Genomic DNA, 19,369 nt, shown 5'->3' with positions numbered 1-19,369 from the left:
AAACTTTGCGTGAATAATACGTTTAAAGTATGCCACCTTGTGACCAAAAATTATCTAAGTCGAACCAAAACTGTTCAAGCCTGTATATGTGGACCCCAGTGACTATAGTTGACTTTTTACCGAAAATATTGGTCAACATAGAAATCTAAAACGAGTATATCATTTGACTTTGCGAGAGTATAAAATGTTCGGTTACATTCGAACTTAGCCCTTCCTTACTTGTTTCTTTTACATTCATTAGAAATTTTTTTACACATACATGTGTATATGGGAACATTTTCTAGCCTTAGCTACGTTTGAATTTGATGATCAATGCATTCATGGTCTTCGTTATTATCTTCCCTTAATTGCTTCTCATGCGTCTTGTCTATATCATCTTCAGAAGCTACTTTTGTCACAGCATATTCTTCATCTGACGTAAAATCATTGCATACCTTTAACATTTTCATCATCTAGAGACTGATCATCCGATTCAGCTTCAAGAGCTTGGCGAATCTCATTATCAGTAATTATGTTAATTCATTTTGAGGCCATTTCACATCGTTTATTCACTCAAATCACTTTTATATTGTATATACAGTGTAAAGCAGCCACTTTGTAACTAAACTCTTAAATCGTCTTTATTCGTAAACCAAATGAAATTGTCATAACTGTGGCATCATCCTCTATAAACTGCCTTCAAAGTGAGTTGGAATTCTCATAATTATTTGCATCATATAAATAAGTATATTACATACAAGCATGTATGTTAATAAGCAAGAATCTTTAAAAAAGAGTTCTAGAAACTATTCCAAGCTTTTGTGTCGCAGTTTAAAATTTAGTTTCTATTTTTAGAGATTTAATTTATATTATAAGCCTTATATATTATATATTAATAACCTAATTCATGTTCATTATACTTTATTTCAGAGATCTGTTATGAAATCTCTAAAAATATATAATGCCATTCCGAACTTTTGTTTATCCTTAAAAAAATCTTCAAAAGACTCTTCTTCTTACATATATATATTATTGCTCAAAGCTAAAGCTATACAAAATACAAGTAAGGAAGATCTAAATTCGGGTGGGTAGTATTACATCCATTATTTACAATCGCAGGCAAAAAGATACACTATTATTAAAAAGAGTTTCTTTCGGAATTTCATTAATATTTCTAACATATCAATATTAGGTATTTGGGTTAAGGGAAGTATTGACACAATTTTATCCATTTTTAGCATAAGGTCACACAAATATTCTCCCTGAATTTCAATACTAGAACTCATAGACTAACCGAAATGTTCGATAAAAAAAATCAGCCATATGCACTGTTGTCTGCATATTTGATGTCTGGGTCCTTTATATAGGTTATAGTCCGATTTTGACAATTTTTGGGCGTTAGCTTAAAACATTAAGGGCACTGTTTGTGCAAAGTTTTCCCCTATTTACTGCATTGATGTTTGAATTGTATACTGTAAAGTGAAAAAATCAGATAGAATTTAAAATTTTGTGATATGGGAAGTAGGCGTGGTTGTCAATCTATTTCGCCCGTTTTCACAATGTATAATAAAAACAAGAAAAAACGTTAACTTCGGTTACCCTTCACAAAAACAAAGGCCCCTTACAAGAACTTGATTCCGAACGTTCAATTTGTATGGCAGTTATATGATATAGTGATCTGATCTGACCAATTTCTGTGGAGAATAATTTGTTGCCTTAAGCAATAACTCGTGCCTAATTTCGTGAAGATACCTCGTCAAATAAAAAAATGTTCCATGCAAGCACTTTACTCCGATCGTTCAGTTAATATGGCAGCTATATGCTATAGTCATCCGATCCATACAATTTCTTCGGAGATTAGATTAATGCTTTAAATAATAATACATGCCAAATTTCGTGAAGATACCTCGTCAAATGAAAGAGTTTTCCATACAAAAACTTCATTCCGATTGTTCAGTTTGTATGGCAGCTATATGCTATAGTCATCCGATCTGAATAATTTCTTCGGAGATTACATTGTTGCCATAGTTAATAATCCGTACCAAATTTCGTGAAGATACCTCGTCAAATAAAAGAGTTTCCCATACAAACACTTGATTCCGATTGTTCAGTTTGTATGGCAGCTATATGATATAGTGGTCCGATATCGGCCGTTCCGACAAATGAGTAGCTTCTTGGGGAGAACAAGAAGTGTTTAAAATTTCAGATCGATATCTCAAAAACTGAGGGACTAGTTCGCGTATATACAGACGGACAGACGGACGGACGGACGAAGAGACAGACGGACATGCCTAATCAACTCAGCTCGTCACGGTGATCATTTATATTTATACTTTATATGGTCTCCGACGTTTCCTTCTGGGTGTTACAAACTTCGTGGCAAAATTAATATACCCTGTTCAGGGTATAATTATTGGATAGCCACACACACCAAATTTAGTTGGAAATGGTTCCTAAGATATAGGATTTTTGGTTGAGATAGCTTCAGTAGTTTGAGAGATATGTACATTTAAATATTTAGAGGGCGCCCACTATATACAAATTTGTAGCCCACAAGTGCCTCATACCATTGCAATCCTTTGCACCAAATTCCAATGTTGTATTTTAATTTAAGGCTTAGTTATGACACTCTATAGGTTTTCGTTTAATAGCGTTTGTAGGCGGCGCAGTGGTCCGATTAAGCCCATCTGCAATACCAACCCCTCTTGGGTGCCAAGGAACACGTGTACCAAGTTTTATCAAGATATCTGAATACAGTCTCCCGGATTTCAACTCATCTCGTTACCCTGATCATTTATATATATATAACCCTATATCTATCTCGATTAGTTTTAGGTGATACAAAGAACCGTTAGGTGAACAAAACTATTATACTCTGTGCAACATGTTGCGGGAGTATAAAAAAATAGTAATACTCACTGGCCGACATATTTGACATAAAACTGGTTAGAATAACGAAAAGCTAGTATATGGAAGTTGAGGATAGTATTAACCCGATTTTGTAAATTTTTCCCAATACCACGTACTACTAACATGCCAAAGACTAATAAAAGGTTTTTAGGGTTTCATTTACATACCATCACCAATCATATGGAGTAAAGTCAGACGAATGTTTGAAAATCCTCATATTAGTTACAAGTTCAAAAATCTTTATATTAGGTATATGAGGGCTATAGGAAGTATTGATCCGATTCAACCCAATTTTGACAGAAAAACATACTATTATCGAGAGTTTCATTTATTTACTTTATGTGAATTTCAATTATTTATCTTACACATTGACCGATATTTTCGGTAATAAATCAACTAAAGGCACTGGGGTCAACATATTCCGTATAGCCCATAGGGGCTTGAACAGTTTTGGTTCGATTTAGCCAATTATTGGTCACTAGGTGGCATACTCTAAACGCATTATTCACGCAAAGTTTTTCCCCGGTACAATCATTGTTGCTTGATTTGCATAGTGGAAAGTGAAAGAATCAGATGGAGTTATATGGGAAATAGGCGTAGTTATAATCCGATTTCGCCCATTTTCGCACCATAGCATAGAAATATGAGAAGAATGCAATGTACCGAAGTTGGTTGAAATCGATTAAGCAGATCCCAAGGTATGGGATTTCACGTAAAAGTGGGTGGTGCCACGCCCAATGTCAAATTTTTAACGCGGTTCCTATAAAGGCATCTCGTACCATCCCAGAGATACAATTTAACGTCTCTGGCGTGTTTAGTGCTTGAATTATCGCGCTTTTAGTAGTTTTTAACAGTACCGCTATGTGATCGAGTGGGTAGGGTTGTCACACGATTTCACCGATTTTCACACTGTAGATAGAGGAGCTAAAAACATTTGTTCCCAGTGTGTTATTTTGTTATTATAGCTTTAGCGGTTTAGGAGATATGCATACTAAACCTATTAGGGGCGGGACCACGCCCACTTTAAAAAAAAAAATTTATGTGTGGATGTCCCTTCCTAATGTGATCCTGCATGACAAATAACAGTCTAGTATCTTATTGTGTAGCTTGCACAGACGGACGGACGGACAGACAGTCACCCAGATTTCAACTCGTCTCTTCATCCTGATCATTTATATATATATAACCCTATATTTAACTCGATTAGTTTTAGGTGATACAAACAACCGTTAGGTGAACAAAACTATTATACTCTGTAGCAACAACAGGTTCTACTATACTTGTAGGTGCATTTATGATCATTATATACCGTTGGCATCTCGATATAAATGACATTAATAATTTGATGTAATAATGTTATATTTTATAACATATCAGTGCACCGAAAGCAGTGAATATTTATTCAGTGTATTGGACCGATCCCTTGAAAGGAAAAAAATTACACACCATTATAGGAGATCGCAGACAATTTCTCTCGGTGCTAGACAACAATGTTTTCAGATATTTTCTTCAACAATTTTTTCTTTCTACGACCCTGTTTTTAGCTGTAATGGAAAAGTACACAAAACCAATCGAGCTGGTGTACGAGTATGAATACGTACACATATGTATGTACATTCACCGCTGATTCTTCTCCACACACTTATACACTGCTTATAAAAAACATTAAAACTATAAATTTCCTTCTTTATGCTTTCCTATGTGTATAAGAAATAAATGAAATAATATACCACAACCATTAAATATTCAGAAATGAATTTTTACAATTACCCCGCCACAAGCAACCTTGTCCCATATGTGGTTATTGTGACAATCGACTCTTGGACATTTTATTAACAGCCGCACTGTCAAAAACCGCAACAGTAAAATTAAAGTCCCATCACATGACAGGCCAGTGCTCTTCTATTTTGTTTTGATTTAGCAGCTTCGCTGTTACCACATTTAATTATTCGTATTATTCTTAAAAATATTGCTGAACAAACTTGGTACATACACATGAAGATACATCTTTAGTAGAAGCATAAGTCAAAATATAAAATCGGAATAAGATAATATAAACTAGTGTAAATTTATATGTAGCTCTGACATAATATAAACCAAACCCGGAATCTATTTTTTCCTTTGTAAAAGGGCATCGACTTTTTGTTTATAATTATGTACATAAATAAGCGCCTATTTAAAAACCATAGTAGTCGTCTTCGATTAGTCACTCTCTTTCCAAAATGTTTCAAGAGGAAGAAACATAAAAGTTATATAGTTCAATTCAATATAAGATAAAACACAAATTTATTAAACTAAACAGTGGAAACTTTTATAACCTTCTCTTCCACCTTTGTGTGAATTACGCCAGTTGTTCGTTCGGTGAATTGAGTGACATTTTGTCTATATTTTGTTAATCAATACGATCAAAGGGGATTTTGTATTACTTTTTGAATAAAGTTTAGACACTAATGTTTCTAAACATTTATAGATATGAATGAGTAATATTAATAACGAGGAAACTTCCCAAATGAAAGAAACAAAAGGGAAATACAATTGTATGTAAGTATATTTATTTAATGTATCATTCATTCAGTCTTGATACTTATGCAAATTGCTTTTTTATTGTTATCATCATTTTATTTGCATAATAAACTTGTTCAAAGCAATACCAACAGTGTTAGCCATTTAAATCCCACGTTCAATCAATTTACAGTCCCATGACTGATAACGCATTAGTGCAAAGAAACATTGACTTTAGGGATTCCTTACTGGTATTTTGATTTTTAATGCATTAAATATGTATTGAATTTACTTGCTTCGCAAATGAACCCATCACTTGTACTTATCAACAAGTTTTACCCGTAAATTGCTTTATATCCATAAACTTTCAAATTCGTTTTATTCAGATTTCACAAAATTATATTTTTGACCTATCAAAATTTCTTAACTCGTTATGCACCCCTTCTTGATTTTACATTTTTTCAACAATATTTATTGCCACGAATTCAATATGTTAATAATTTTGTGGAAGTGCAGTACTACTTGTATAAGTGTAAGTGCAGCAAGGCGTGGTCGGTGTCTTCTAGTTTTATAATTCTGAGGTTTCCAGATAACATATTATATACATATTTGATCAAATCAGAGAATCGTTTCTTGGGTTACATCATTATTTATTAGTGTTATTTACTGAAAGGGAATCAAAAAATAATAATAATAGTAAAGATAAAAGAAGTGTTAGGTTTTGATAAATGGCAAACAGCAAAGAACAAAAAAATATATATTTTATTTCCCTCTGTGGTAACAGATTAAAAATTAAAATAAACAATTGTTTAGATTGGTAAATAAACAAAATTCAATAATTGAGGAGTAGCACGCGTTCGTGGTCAACGTACATATTGTACAATATGTATGTGTGTGTTTGTGTACCTGATTCCCATTTTATTTTATTAGCAAACCCACAACTGCGCTGGTTATTTTCCACGTCGAGCAGCTAAATTTAAAATTATTAGAGGACTGAAACATTAAATATTTATATAGATACACACACAAATACATACATACACCTTTAAAATAATTAATCTTCCTTGAGTAAACACCTGTGGTGGATTGGAATAGCTCGCACCATTTTGATGGCGCTATTAGTACACTCGGGAGAAAAAGCAATAATACATATGTACCTATTAATTTAAACCATTAATTATTGTTAATGCTATTCTACATATACTATATACTAACACCTAACTAAAAATGAATGAGTACGGAAGAACCGAGTTCGGGTGTCACCGAACATTTTATACTCTAGCAATTTTCCAGATTACAGGCGGGAAAATAAAGTACTTTCAGGTGTTGCAAAACTTTATTGAAAACAAGTAAGGCAATTATTTCAAGTGTTGGCAAAATTTTATATTAAATGAAGTATTGATCCGATTCGACCCATTTTTGACACAAAGAAATACTACTTGTATTATCGAGAGTTTCATTTATTTCTGTTATTATATGAGTTTCAATTATATATCTTACACATTGAACGATATTTTCGGTAAAAAGTCAACTATAGGCAGGAACAGAGTTGGTTCTATCTTATAATTCGTCTAATTTTGAACGCGATTACTTTAGTCATCTCATACCATCCCAGAGATAAAATTTAATGCCTCTGGCGTGTTTAGTGCTTGATCTATCGCGCTTTTAGTAGTTTTTAACAGTACCGTTATATGGGGAGTGGGCAGAGTTGCCACCCGATTTGACCTATTTTCACACTGTCGATAGAAGTGGAAAAACATTAGTTTCCAGTGAATTTTGTTATTATAGCTGGAGCGGTTTAGGAGATATGCACAATAAACCTATTAGGAGGCGGGACCACGCCTACTTTAAAAAAAATTTAAACTGCAGATGGCTCTTCTTAATGTGATCCTGTATACCAAATAACAGTCTTGTATCTTATTGTGGAGCATAGTTATGGCAATTTATTCGTTTTTGATTAATGGCGTTTTGGGGGCGTGACAGTGGTCCGATTACGCCCATCTGCAAAACCAACTGTCTTACGGTAACAAGAAATATTTGTACCAAGTTTCATAAAGATAGCTTCAATTTTTACTCAAGTTACAGCTTGCACGGACGGACGGACAGACAGTCACCCGGATTTCAACTCGTCTCTTCATACTGATCATTTATACATGTACATGTTGTACATAAACCTATATCTTACTCGATTAGTTTTAGGTGATACAAACAACTGTTAGGTGAACAAAACTATTATACTCTGTAGCAACATCTTACGAGAGTATAAAAATGTAGCGTAAGATTCGAAATTCGGTATTCGACGAAATTATCAATGGATAACAATCAAGTTTGTTACATTATTAACTTATGCATATTATAGGTCGTTCTACGTTTACTTCGTGCCCGAAATATTTACATTAAAATCCACCTAATTAACTCCAATGAGATATACTTGTACATATGTGATATTATTCAAGGCTAAGCTCCATTACTTTTAGAAAAATTGTCCACCTAATTTTATTAAAATACCACAAATTTTGACCAGCATAAACGGTTTAAAGTCTGATGGAAACTCTAAATGGGGAAGGGGGAAGATCTGAACCCCTTTGCATTAGCTTTAGCCATTACTCAAGTACAGACATACACATATACCTATACCTGAGAACATATTTCTAAGCAATATTATGTAGTACGTATATTTGGGAGTTGGGGTAATTCGAGATCAATTTTACACTTTTTTCAAATAAAGCTGCAGTGTATCCAATATTATACGGACAGTTATTTTTGCAAGACATCTTTCATAATTTCAGGTATATTCGTAAACGGGACCGATTTTATCCATTTTGCACAGGGCACACTATTATCAGGAAAAGATTCTCTCTGAACTTCAGTAATATATTACAGTTTTACCAACATTTTCATTAAAAAATAGTTATGGTCTAATTTCGACTATTTTAGAAAATTCAATCACAAATTTGATCAGTAGCATTTGATATTAGTACCAAATTCTTCGGTTTCAACGCTTTTACAACGGTTTTAAGTTAGATACAATCATTAAACTACAAGAATGTCAAGGTATACAAAGTGAATATATTTTTCTTTGGCCGCATTATAAAGACTACACTTGATCATCAAAGGTTGTTAATCGAATCGATACCACGATGTCTATCAATCCGTCCTTCGGCTATTTTCATCGTATTTAATTTCATATTACTTATTACGAAGAATTCCTTAAGCACAGTTTTATGCACCTACCTACAAATTGTTTGTAGTTTATACAGCCAATATCATCTAAGCTTATATACCGAAAGTGAAATGCTAATCTCTCAGTCGAGGCAATTCTCACTGACTTAGCTGATTCGTCACAAAGATGTTATACTCTATTAGCATTTCGTATAAACGTATACCTGTATAATATATGTATATCTACATATGTATTTACATATTCAGTTGGAGCAGTGCAAGTGTGCTTGTATGGAAAACATTTGAAAACCAAAACAAAGTGGCATAAAATTGAAAACAAAAAATTTACAGTGAGAAATTGTGTTAAGATTTCCTCAAATGTTAGCATTATACGCAGCAAGCATTTACATACCTACATACATATGTATATACATTCCGAAATTCTTTAAATCCAAAAAATGAGATATATTGTAACTGAGCGCATATATTCTTCTGTCTGTGTATTCTATAAATATCATATAGAAATATGGAAAGCACTTTATAACAACTAGTTTTATAATATTTGGACACATTATTTCCAGAGCGGTCCAGTTCAAACAATTGTTTTTCGCACAAACTATTGTTCAAATATCAAGTCCAATGTCAAAGCTCTTTCAAGAGCACGAAATTTCGCAGTTTTGTATATTATTTGCCGTGTTTTAACATTCAGATTTGTTCGCCAAAGCCGTTTCTGTCTTAAAACCGGGGATATTTAAAGTTATAATGTATTATTTACCGAGTCATCGCAATACATAGGGAAAAATGCTAATGCAGCGATTTTTGAATTTTAATTTTTATAAAAAATAAAGAAAATACATATATATACTCAATGCAACTTGATCAAATTAAATAGATAATTTCGGTTTCCCGATCAAAACAACTGATAGAAAGTAAACAAATTCTGAGAGAATCCAGCATTAGTTATTCTCGCATGTAATACATATAGCTTTTAAGGAAGTTGCATACCTCGAGATGTCAGTTAAATGTAAGACGTTGATTTGGCCACAACAAATCATGACATTTAAAGTTTTGGGCCTATTTTTCGCCTTTTACTGCAATAATCCCAGGTACGCTGTACTCCGTTTATGTGCGAAATTTTTACATTGTTCAAGTTTCAATAATCCAAAGTGAACAGTGACCCGACCTTAGTTTAACGTTAGAAATGTCTACTTTATATGACAGTTACTCGCATTAATTTACCATAACATGTATGGAAGTTTAGAATCATTGAAGATTGCCGCAGTTTCTTTATACATATATATCGTACCCTAAAAATTGCATCTTACTTAATTACAAGCATACTCTTTTCATGTTCGACTTCGATATTAAGATTTCTCGGTCACACTTGCAACTTTACTGCTAACGGCACCGCTAAGTAGCGTGCACAGCTTATTCGTGCTCACTTGCCGTTGTTGAGTAGAGTTCGTAGATAAGAGAGGTTCTGATGTGCTTTGTAAAATGACTATGTTAACAACCAGCAGGGACCGGTAACAGAGCTGGATCTGCGCGAATTTTCGCTAAACGAATATAAAACGAGCGGTCGCAAATATTTACCCAGTATTCGATCGTTTTCAGTGAACCGAGTGCGCAAAGCGATTGCCAATCGAGCGAAATCAATTTACTATAAAAATTTCTGTTGAATAAATATACTTTAGGCAAACACGCATAAGCATAATTAAGTTAATTTGCTAAATTAAAAGGACATTCAAAAGCTTTTACGCTGCTATCCACTTTATTAAAAGGTTTTAAAGATCAAAGTGTATTCAAATGCCGGTATAGTCGTGGGTGCGTTCGCGCATAAATTTGTGTGCCAGACAAAAGTATCGACTTGTGCGAATGCTAATCGTTTGAATTTAAAATAAACAAACAAAAATCTTAAGAAATTAAATTTTCGAAATTTTTTCGTTTCCATTAACGTTGATGTGTGTGCTACAGTGATTTAGTGTTTTGGCTCTTTGACGCATCAGCACATATTGGAATCACCAAAAGTCAGCGATAACGCGAGAAAAACAAATAAGAAAAACGTAAGCAAAACAAATCGTGCTGACATCGAATTTGAATAAAGCACAGCCGCAGAATAAAAAAATCAACACAATAAAATGGAAATACAAAATTTGCACGAGCCAACAATGTTGGGAAAGAAACGGGATTTTGCGAAAAAAGACGCGATTATCCTTGACGCGCGGTACACGGTAAGTGCTGTAAACGACTGCATATCTGAAAAATGAAACAAAATTAACCGAATGCACTTAAATATTCAAGTGCATAGAAATCTTCTATATATGTACATATGTACAAGCAAATGTGTTGGTAAATATACAGAAAAAAATATGTAACATTTGAGGTTTCTTCACACTCCCCTTGGTTCGGTGTGCAGAGCGCTTTGACTGCGGCGAAATGTGTTTATTATTTCATTTCGTCGACAAAATGTAAACAATTCAAATTAATTAGAGTATGCGGCACGCGGCACCTGTCGGCGATCAATTCAAGATCAAAAAATTAGTTTATATTGAAGACGATGTGAACATTATTTTTTGTATATGTGATTGAAAATCGAAAGTTTTCGAAACCAATTTTTTCATGTGGCATTAGAAATTTAATTTTTATATATTAAATCTTATATACTATATACTTTTTATTTTGTGTCAAAAAACACATGAAGAAAATAGCTGCTTGTGATGTATTAAAAACATAGCGGAAATTTAAAAATTAAAATTTCGCTTCTTTGGAGTGTCCACTTATCAATTTTTTTATTATCTTGATATATATGCCCTTGAACTACGATACAATTTTAAGCAGTATTAATTTCTTACTTTGTCTGTAACAGCCTCTAAGATTAGACTTTTTTTATGAGTTTGGGGATTTTCGTTTGTTAAAAAAAAAATGGATCAAAGAATTTGTTAGTGAATTCTTAGCCAAAACAATTCTGTAACGGTGCTCCGGCCTCCATATTCGCTAGACAAGCCTCCGTGGGACTTTTTCCTGTTTCCAAAAATATAGAGAACTTTAGAAGGCCGTCAATTTACAACAATTGGGAAGTGGAAGAAGCGCTGGCATAGGTGTATCATATCAAATGGAATATTTTCTAGGCGACAAAATGAATGTAGACAAATTAATAAGTTTTTTTAAAAAACGAAAATTATTTTTTGAACACGCGTCGTATGTATGTACATTTCATTATTGCACAGCAAAAACAATAAGTTTTCTACGATTGAAACAAAATTGCGGCAGGTTCTTATTTAACTGAGTATCCCAACCACACAGTTAATATTCGGAACTGACATTGCTGTATTCGTAAGGGAGACGCTTCCAAAACACAAAAGATAATTGAAGTTGAAATTAGATTAGGAGGCCTTAAGTTTACATATAAACCCATACAAAATTAAATTCTGTGCGTCTAATCCCGGCACTTTTTGTTGAAATCTGAACTATTATATTTACATATATAATGTATCCATGACGTTGGTGAGAACAAAACTGTAAGAAATAACGCTAAATGTTTAACCCTTTTCGTTAAAAATGGGCGAAAATAAAATTTAGTTCGAATATGTTCATACGAAATTTACCATAGTTGTGAATAAATTAAAACATGAATATAATACTTAAAGATAGACATGCCTGCAGATGTGTGCATCATATTGATACTTTTGTAGCAGGAACACTGTATCTTTATTTCACGATATAAATAAACTAAAACAATAAAAAACGTTTACTTCGGTTGCACGGAAGCTTAATTTTGATCGTTTAGTTTGTATCGCAGCTATATGCTATAGTTGTCCGATATCGATGGTACCGACAAATGAGTAGCTTCTTAGGTAGAAACGAACAGGTTTCAAATTTTAGAGCGATATCTCAGAAACTGGAGTTACAAACTTTGTGGCAAACTTAATGCGCCTTGTGCAGGGTATTAAACTTGATAAACTGGAATTGATTTTTGAACGGAATGAGGCGTGTTTAAATCTGATGTTGCATTTTTATACTCTTGCAACATGTTGCAACAGAGTATAATAGTTTTGTTCACCTAACGGTTGTTTGTATCACCTCAAACAATTCGAGTTAGATATAAATTTATGTCAGGATGAACAGACGATCACTGGCTCCCGCACAAGACGCCATTAATCGAAAACCAATTAACAATTAAAAATACAAAATTTCTATTTGGTACAACGAAATGCATTAGGAAAGGGCATCTTCAGTTTAAAAATTTTGTTTAAAGTGGGCTTGATCCGGCCCTGCAATAGGTTTAATGTGCCAATCTCCTGAACAACCAAATTCACTCAAGACAAATCCCTTTAGCACCTCTATTGGCAGTGTGACTCCCAATATAACGGTTTTGATTAAAACTACTAAAAGTGCGATAACTCATTAAATAAACAAGTCAGAGACTTTTAATTTCACACATGGGCCGGTACGTATAAGCTTTATAGGAGCCAATACAAAAATTGGACAACGAGCGTTGCACCGCCCACATTTATCGGAAAACCCATATCTGGAGGTATACTTGACCGCTTTCTACCAAATTCTGTATATAACATACAACATTGCTAACATTCCTATGTGACAGTGCGAAGGCAAAATCGTACTGGCACCTAAGGACCGAAAATTGTGCAAATCGAACCAAAACTGTTCAAGTCTCTAGGTACCAAATATGTGGACTTTAGTACCCATAGTTAATTTTTTAATGAAAATATCAGTCAATCTGTGAGATATATAACTGAACTTCGACGGGAATCCTTTCCTGATATCAGTATGTCTGTGTGTTAAAAATGGGTTGTATCGAATCAACACTTCTCTTAGCCCCCATATACCTAATATACAGATTTTCGAACTTCCGGATGACTTTTTACCGCATATATCGGTCAATATGTGAGTTCTCTCTCAATAAAAATGAGAGAGCGTGTTTTACTCAACAGTGTATCTTTGTGCCACAAATGTATAAAATTTGGTGAAAACTTGACCTAGCCCCATATAACTTATATCAAGATTTTCAAACATCCAGCTGACCTTTCTCCATATGATGGCATGTGAGGTACCAAATCCCTGGGAGCATTTTCACAGTCTGTGCCATGTTAGTAATATATGGTATTGGCAAAAATAGATAAAATATGGTCAATACTACCCTCAACTCCCATTTATTACATATAATAGGGGTATTCAGACAAACATGTTTATCTGGTAATTCGTTAGTTGACACTTAGCTGTGAACATACTTTTTCCGTAACCTCAGTATTGTAGTATATTTTGTTCCAAAACGGCTGATTCAATTATATGTAATACTTACTTTTGAAAAATTTGTCTAAAATTATTTTGTAGCGAGCAGAATATGTATTTCTTCACAATGAATCAAAATAAAAAGTAAAATTGATGTTAAAAAGTAATGAAAATATTATCAAGCTCGTCAGGCTAGTATTTCGTTACGCGGTAGAACGACAGTCCGTTAATTTTACAAAAATAAAATTCACAAATTACCGGATAACGACTAACGAATTAACAAAGCTGGTCTGAATACCCCTACTGATTTTCGTTTCTCTAACAAGTTTTATGCCAAATATGTCGTTCAATGTCCCTAATATACCATACCCCATATAATGAGTTGCGTCTTTCCACCTGAGGTTGGTCAAAAGGTGATATTTTCATGAAATTAAATGGACAAGTTTTCTTAAATATTACGTGGTTTGGCGCTGAATTAGAATATTATATACCTTGGCCTAAACCTCATATCAATAATACAATGAATTCCGATCCTCTGGTTGACGTTTTCCACATCAACTCAATATATATTAAATTTTGCCTTTTCGGTCGAGTTAATTTCACACTATATACAATAAAACTGAGTCTAAGTTTATGGCCTTCAATGTAAGTCAAGAAGATACCAAATTGGATTGTAATTTATTCACGTTTCACCTGAAGAAATTTCCCGGGCTTTAATTCTTACAAGTTGCAAGAGTATTAAATGTTCGGTTACAAACGAACTTAGCCCCTCCTTACTTGTTTCTAATTGCATTCAAAGTTTCGATCACTGTACTTTACTTCATTAGTAATCTGTGTGATACCAGGTATATTGTTATATAATATGTGATCGTTTTGCATATCAAAGGATAATATATATACCTGACATATAGAGACGAGCGTGTTTTTATAAAATTTCTTTACTTTATTTCAATGGTAGCTTCTACTTTGTTATAGCTTTTGGTTAAGTTAGATAACGTAATTTACGAGCTATACATACATATTTAAAATGAAATTACGATAGTTTTATTTACTTCCTTTTCAATATAACAAGTATTGAATACTCATCTAACTCTATTTATTGAAATTTATAAGTTTTTGTGTGTTGTGAATAAGAAAACTTGTTAGCTCTTTATTATCTCAAGTATATGGATGAAAGGACGGACTGACAGTCAGCCGTAACTACATTGCAGTTTAAATTGCTGACTAACCCAAATATTTTGTAACGTCATCAACAACCGTTAAGAGGACAAAACAAGTGACAGATTTATTCCCAACCATAATTAAGTCTTATAAATGACGTTATAAAAAGGTGATGATTCACTGATTTCGTCGGTTTGTGAAGTCTCATTTAAGTACAAATAGATGCCGACTTGTTTACCGTGACAAATTAATTAATTTACCCACCAACAAGTGTGTTGGGAAAGTATCTATAAATTATGTTAGCTTTTGTCATTAAATTAACCAAGTAAAAACGTAGTTTCATAATTTGTTACTTCGCATGAAAATGAAAATTGCTTGTCCTAAAGTAGAAATTTTGTTTATTGTATTGAAATATATATTTTGTATACGACGATATCTAACGTATTCCGTATTTAATGAAAAGCAATTTCTATTCTGTATATTTAAGATACATATACCATACACCTATGATTTATTTAGCACGTGTGGGCATAAATTTAATATTTATAATGACATTTATGTGTATAGTAACGAAAAAAATAATAAGCTCACGAGATTTAGGTATGTATGTATGTATGTATATAAAATTAAGAGCAACTGATATTTTCCTGAACTTAAAATAGTTATTTACGACTTGCGGTGTATTAAGGCCATTTGTCGAGCATTTGAAGAATTCAGTGGCATACCTTAGTGCGAATGAAATTATGCGTGAAATTCTCAATTTAGGCACATTTTTGAATTGAGCTTTTCGCTAAAATTATCCGTAAATTAGATTTCATATATAGACGTATGCAGAGGTAAATTAATTTTAAAATAAATTCTGGATGTGGGAAACTAAAATGTATATATGTACATATATACTAACACAAACAAAATACAATAATAAATAAACCGTAAAATACCACATTTCAAAATTTCTTTTAATTCATTTAGTTGTCTGATCTTTACCCAATACGAAGGCTAACGCAAAAGATGGATAATGTACTGAATGTAGCCGGTGTAACACAGACCAAGCCTCCAGCTTCGACTCCATACACAGTGGAGCTAATTACCGATAAGGATAAAGAGGCGGTGCTGGCGATGCTTCGGAGATTTTTCTTCAAGGTAGGTTTTAGTGGAAACATTATAAATAATTTGTTAACATACCTATTATATTTATCAAATTATTTATACTTATTGCCCTAACTTCATATAAGTATTATTATATTTTAATTGCAATAGATTTAGCGACTCTCACTCTATAAAGAAAATACAACTTGCAGAGTTTTCCGTTAGCTTAAAGAAGAAGGAAGAAACATCTGCCGATTAGAAAGTACCTTGAAAATAGGAAAACATATTTTTTCTAGCGCACCCAAAGACATGAATGCATAAAGCAAAATAGTATATCCTAAAATATTACCTTTATTCATACATACATACATAGAAAAACACATGTATACAATAGTTTTCACGATGTGAATGCCCTCCAAGAAAACGGATCGGACTCGGTAGCAACTTCGACAACAAATGCTAAAATTTATTAATTGTTTACATAAATATAAAAACTTGGCTTATATCTCATGGGATCTATTTGTATGAGCACTTGCTTCTATATACATGTCAAATAAGGCGGATTAACTGTCCGTGCGCCTGAAAAGGTGTGAAGCTTTGTATGCAAACGTATGTTTATAGCCGATAAAATATTCGCGCCACATGCAAATGAAGAGGAGAATGAGAATATTAAGTATTCAATTACGTTGTACAACATACAATAACATCAGGCGTCAATGAGAATGCGGCAATATCAAAATTAATATGTAAGAGGTACACTTACATACATTCATACATATGTTCAAAGAATTTCGCGATCTGCCCCAAGTATATATGCATTTATTAAAGTTACAATTTCTTTTATTGTATTTGCGCACTCGTCGCGATCATTTCACAGTTCCAACTACAAGACGTGTTGCCAACCTAGTGCTTTTTGAAAAATAAAACGCAAAAAATACAATAGTTTAGTGCCTAATGTCCTATTTAGTGCCTTGACGTTGTTAACCGGACAATGCTTTTTTCCTCGACAAGCCCTTTGTGATAGTTACTAAAAATTTAAAAACATGGACATCATCAAAGTTTTCTTTTTGGACAATGAACATTCGCTTTAGAACCCGCTTTCATCAGGATATTCATATATTTACAACAAAATTGGTTTATTTTTACATTGTCTGAGAAAATGTACCACAATAACATATTAGTAGATGGTTGAAATTAATTCAAATCCACTAAACCTTACGATTTTAAATTTTAATAGACGTCAATATTTTCAATTTCTTTGTCACAAAGCTATTGTATTACAACATGAGGTGCGACTAATGTACAAATGGATCTACAGCATATCAAAAACTGTTAAACTTCAGATATTCATGAGATTATATAGTGTACTATTTATGTATATGCATATGCTTATACATATATTGTTTTTATATGACATTAAATACAAATTATCTTCTCTTCACTCTAGGATGAACCACTTAATAAATTTCTGGATTTGGGTGAATGTAAGGAGCTGGAAGAATACACACTCAAATGTGTTAAAGATAACTGTTCCTTCAAAGCGGTGCACAACAACGGTGATTTGATTGGCATTTTTCTTAATGGACTTTTGAAAAGACCAGTAAGTATCATAAATTATCGATCTGAACACTTTCTTCGGAGATTGCATCGTTGCCTTGGATAATAACCCATGCAAACTTTCGTGAAAATATCTCGTCAAATGAAAAAGTTTTCCATACAAGTACTTGATTCAGTACAGTTTGTATGCCAGCTATATACTGTAGTGATCCGATCCTACCAAATTTTTTTGAAATTCTCGTCTAATAAAAAAGCATCCTACAAGTATATAAGCACTTTATTCCGATCGTTCAGTTTGTATGCCAGCTATATGCTAAAGCGATCCGATCTAAGCAAGAACTTGATTCCGAGCAGCTTCTTATGGAAAAAAAGACGTGTTCAAAATTTCAGATCGATATCTCAAAAACGGAGGGAATAGTTCGCGTATATATAGACGGATGGTTAACGTCTATCACTAAACTTAAGAAAATAAACTTAATAAACTCATCGAATTAAAATAAATTCCAAAGAATAAGGTTTAAAAAAATACTAATACAAAAGTAATATGGTTCGGGTTAGTTTAATGTTGTTTAAGACAAATATATGGATTGTTTTTATGAATCAAGTTTTCTCCGATCTGACTATCCTTAAATCAAACACCATAAAAAGCTAATATAGAAAAATATTTACAGGTCCCAAGTACAGTTTAAATGGATAGTCCTAAAAACACAAAAACGCAAGATACATTTATAATTCAATATATATTTATGTATTTCTCAAAAGCAACGAATTCCAAATATGAAAATATTCCGGAACTGTCGATTTTTCGGAAAATATTTGTATTTAAAAATTGGGTAAACTAAAAAAAATTATATACATTTCTAATAATAATGTATAAATATGCTTTTATGTGAGCTGAGTAAGAATATAACATCATCGATCTTCTGTTTCAGCCGCCATCAGCAAAACCTTCTGAGAAAGCGGCCGATTCATGCCAGCACGAGAAATTTAAGAAGATACTGGCTCTTTTTGATAGAATTGAAGAGAACTTTAACGTTTTCGATTTGTACCCGGACATCGACGTTATAGTCGACGGTAAAATACTTTCAGTCAATACCGAATATCGTGGCCTCGGCATCGCTGGTTGCCTGACTGAGCGTACACTGGAATACATGAAGGATCATAATATTCCGGTCATGCAAGTACTATGTTCCAGCCACTATTCGGCTCGTGTTATGGAGAAACTTGGCTTCCATGAAGTATACAAACTCAATTATTCCGACTACAAAGTCAATGACGAAGTGGTGTTCACACCAGCAGAGCCCCACGTGGCCGCTCGTATTTTGGTCAAAGAGATTGCAGATGTCAATAGAAAAAGCACAATATAAGTATTTCCAGAGTGTTTGAGCAGTGTGGCCACTTTACTATGTCAATTGGTTGTAAACAAATTTTAAATGTGAAGAATAAATGTTATTTAGTATTAATATTAACCACTTGGTGAGGGTGTAATTCAATTAAAAAAGTACAATAAATAAATGTTACTAACCACACATACATACATACTGATGATAATGTACATCAATATCCTTGACTTTTCAATCTCATAATAAATGTACCTAAAGCCGTTCCGTTAAATATTTTAAAGCCAAGATTTAGTACCTTAAGGCATGTTTATAATTAATTAATTATAATTTTTTTTAGTTTTTAAGACGTTGAACTTATATTTGTACATATGTGTGTGCTTACATTATTAAATTCTCATTTAGATATTTTTGAAGTA

At 33.0% G+C, this 19,369-nt stretch overlaps 1 protein-coding gene across 3 annotated transcripts in view; it reads left to right on the top strand.

Annotated features, from left to right (window-relative positions):
- The window catches only part of speck, an 86,880-nt gene extending 67,511 nt beyond the window's left edge, over positions 1–19,369 (top strand). For 2 of the 3 annotated variants that reach the window (XM_014236203.3, XM_014236202.3), the window contains exons 2-4: positions 15,937–16,107; positions 17,501–17,653; positions 18,543–19,369. In XM_014236203.3, coding sequence (XP_014091678.1) covers positions 15,976–16,107; positions 17,501–17,653; positions 18,543–18,977 — 720 coding nt within the window. In that variant the 5' untranslated portion in view covers positions 15,937–15,975 and the 3' untranslated portion in view covers positions 18,978–19,369. Of the gene's footprint in view, positions 1–10,155; positions 10,785–15,936; positions 16,108–17,500; positions 17,654–18,542 lie in introns of those variants that run through there. The other variant, XM_014236201.3, reaches the window with a different exon arrangement.

This window comes from Bactrocera oleae, chromosome 4, assembly GCF_042242935.1.
Source record: "Bactrocera oleae isolate idBacOlea1 chromosome 4, idBacOlea1, whole genome shotgun sequence".
NCBI lineage: Eukaryota > Metazoa > Arthropoda > Insecta > Diptera > Tephritidae > Bactrocera > Bactrocera oleae.
Note: the sequence above shows the minus strand (reverse complement) of the source record. Positions and strands in the feature narration are given on the sequence as shown.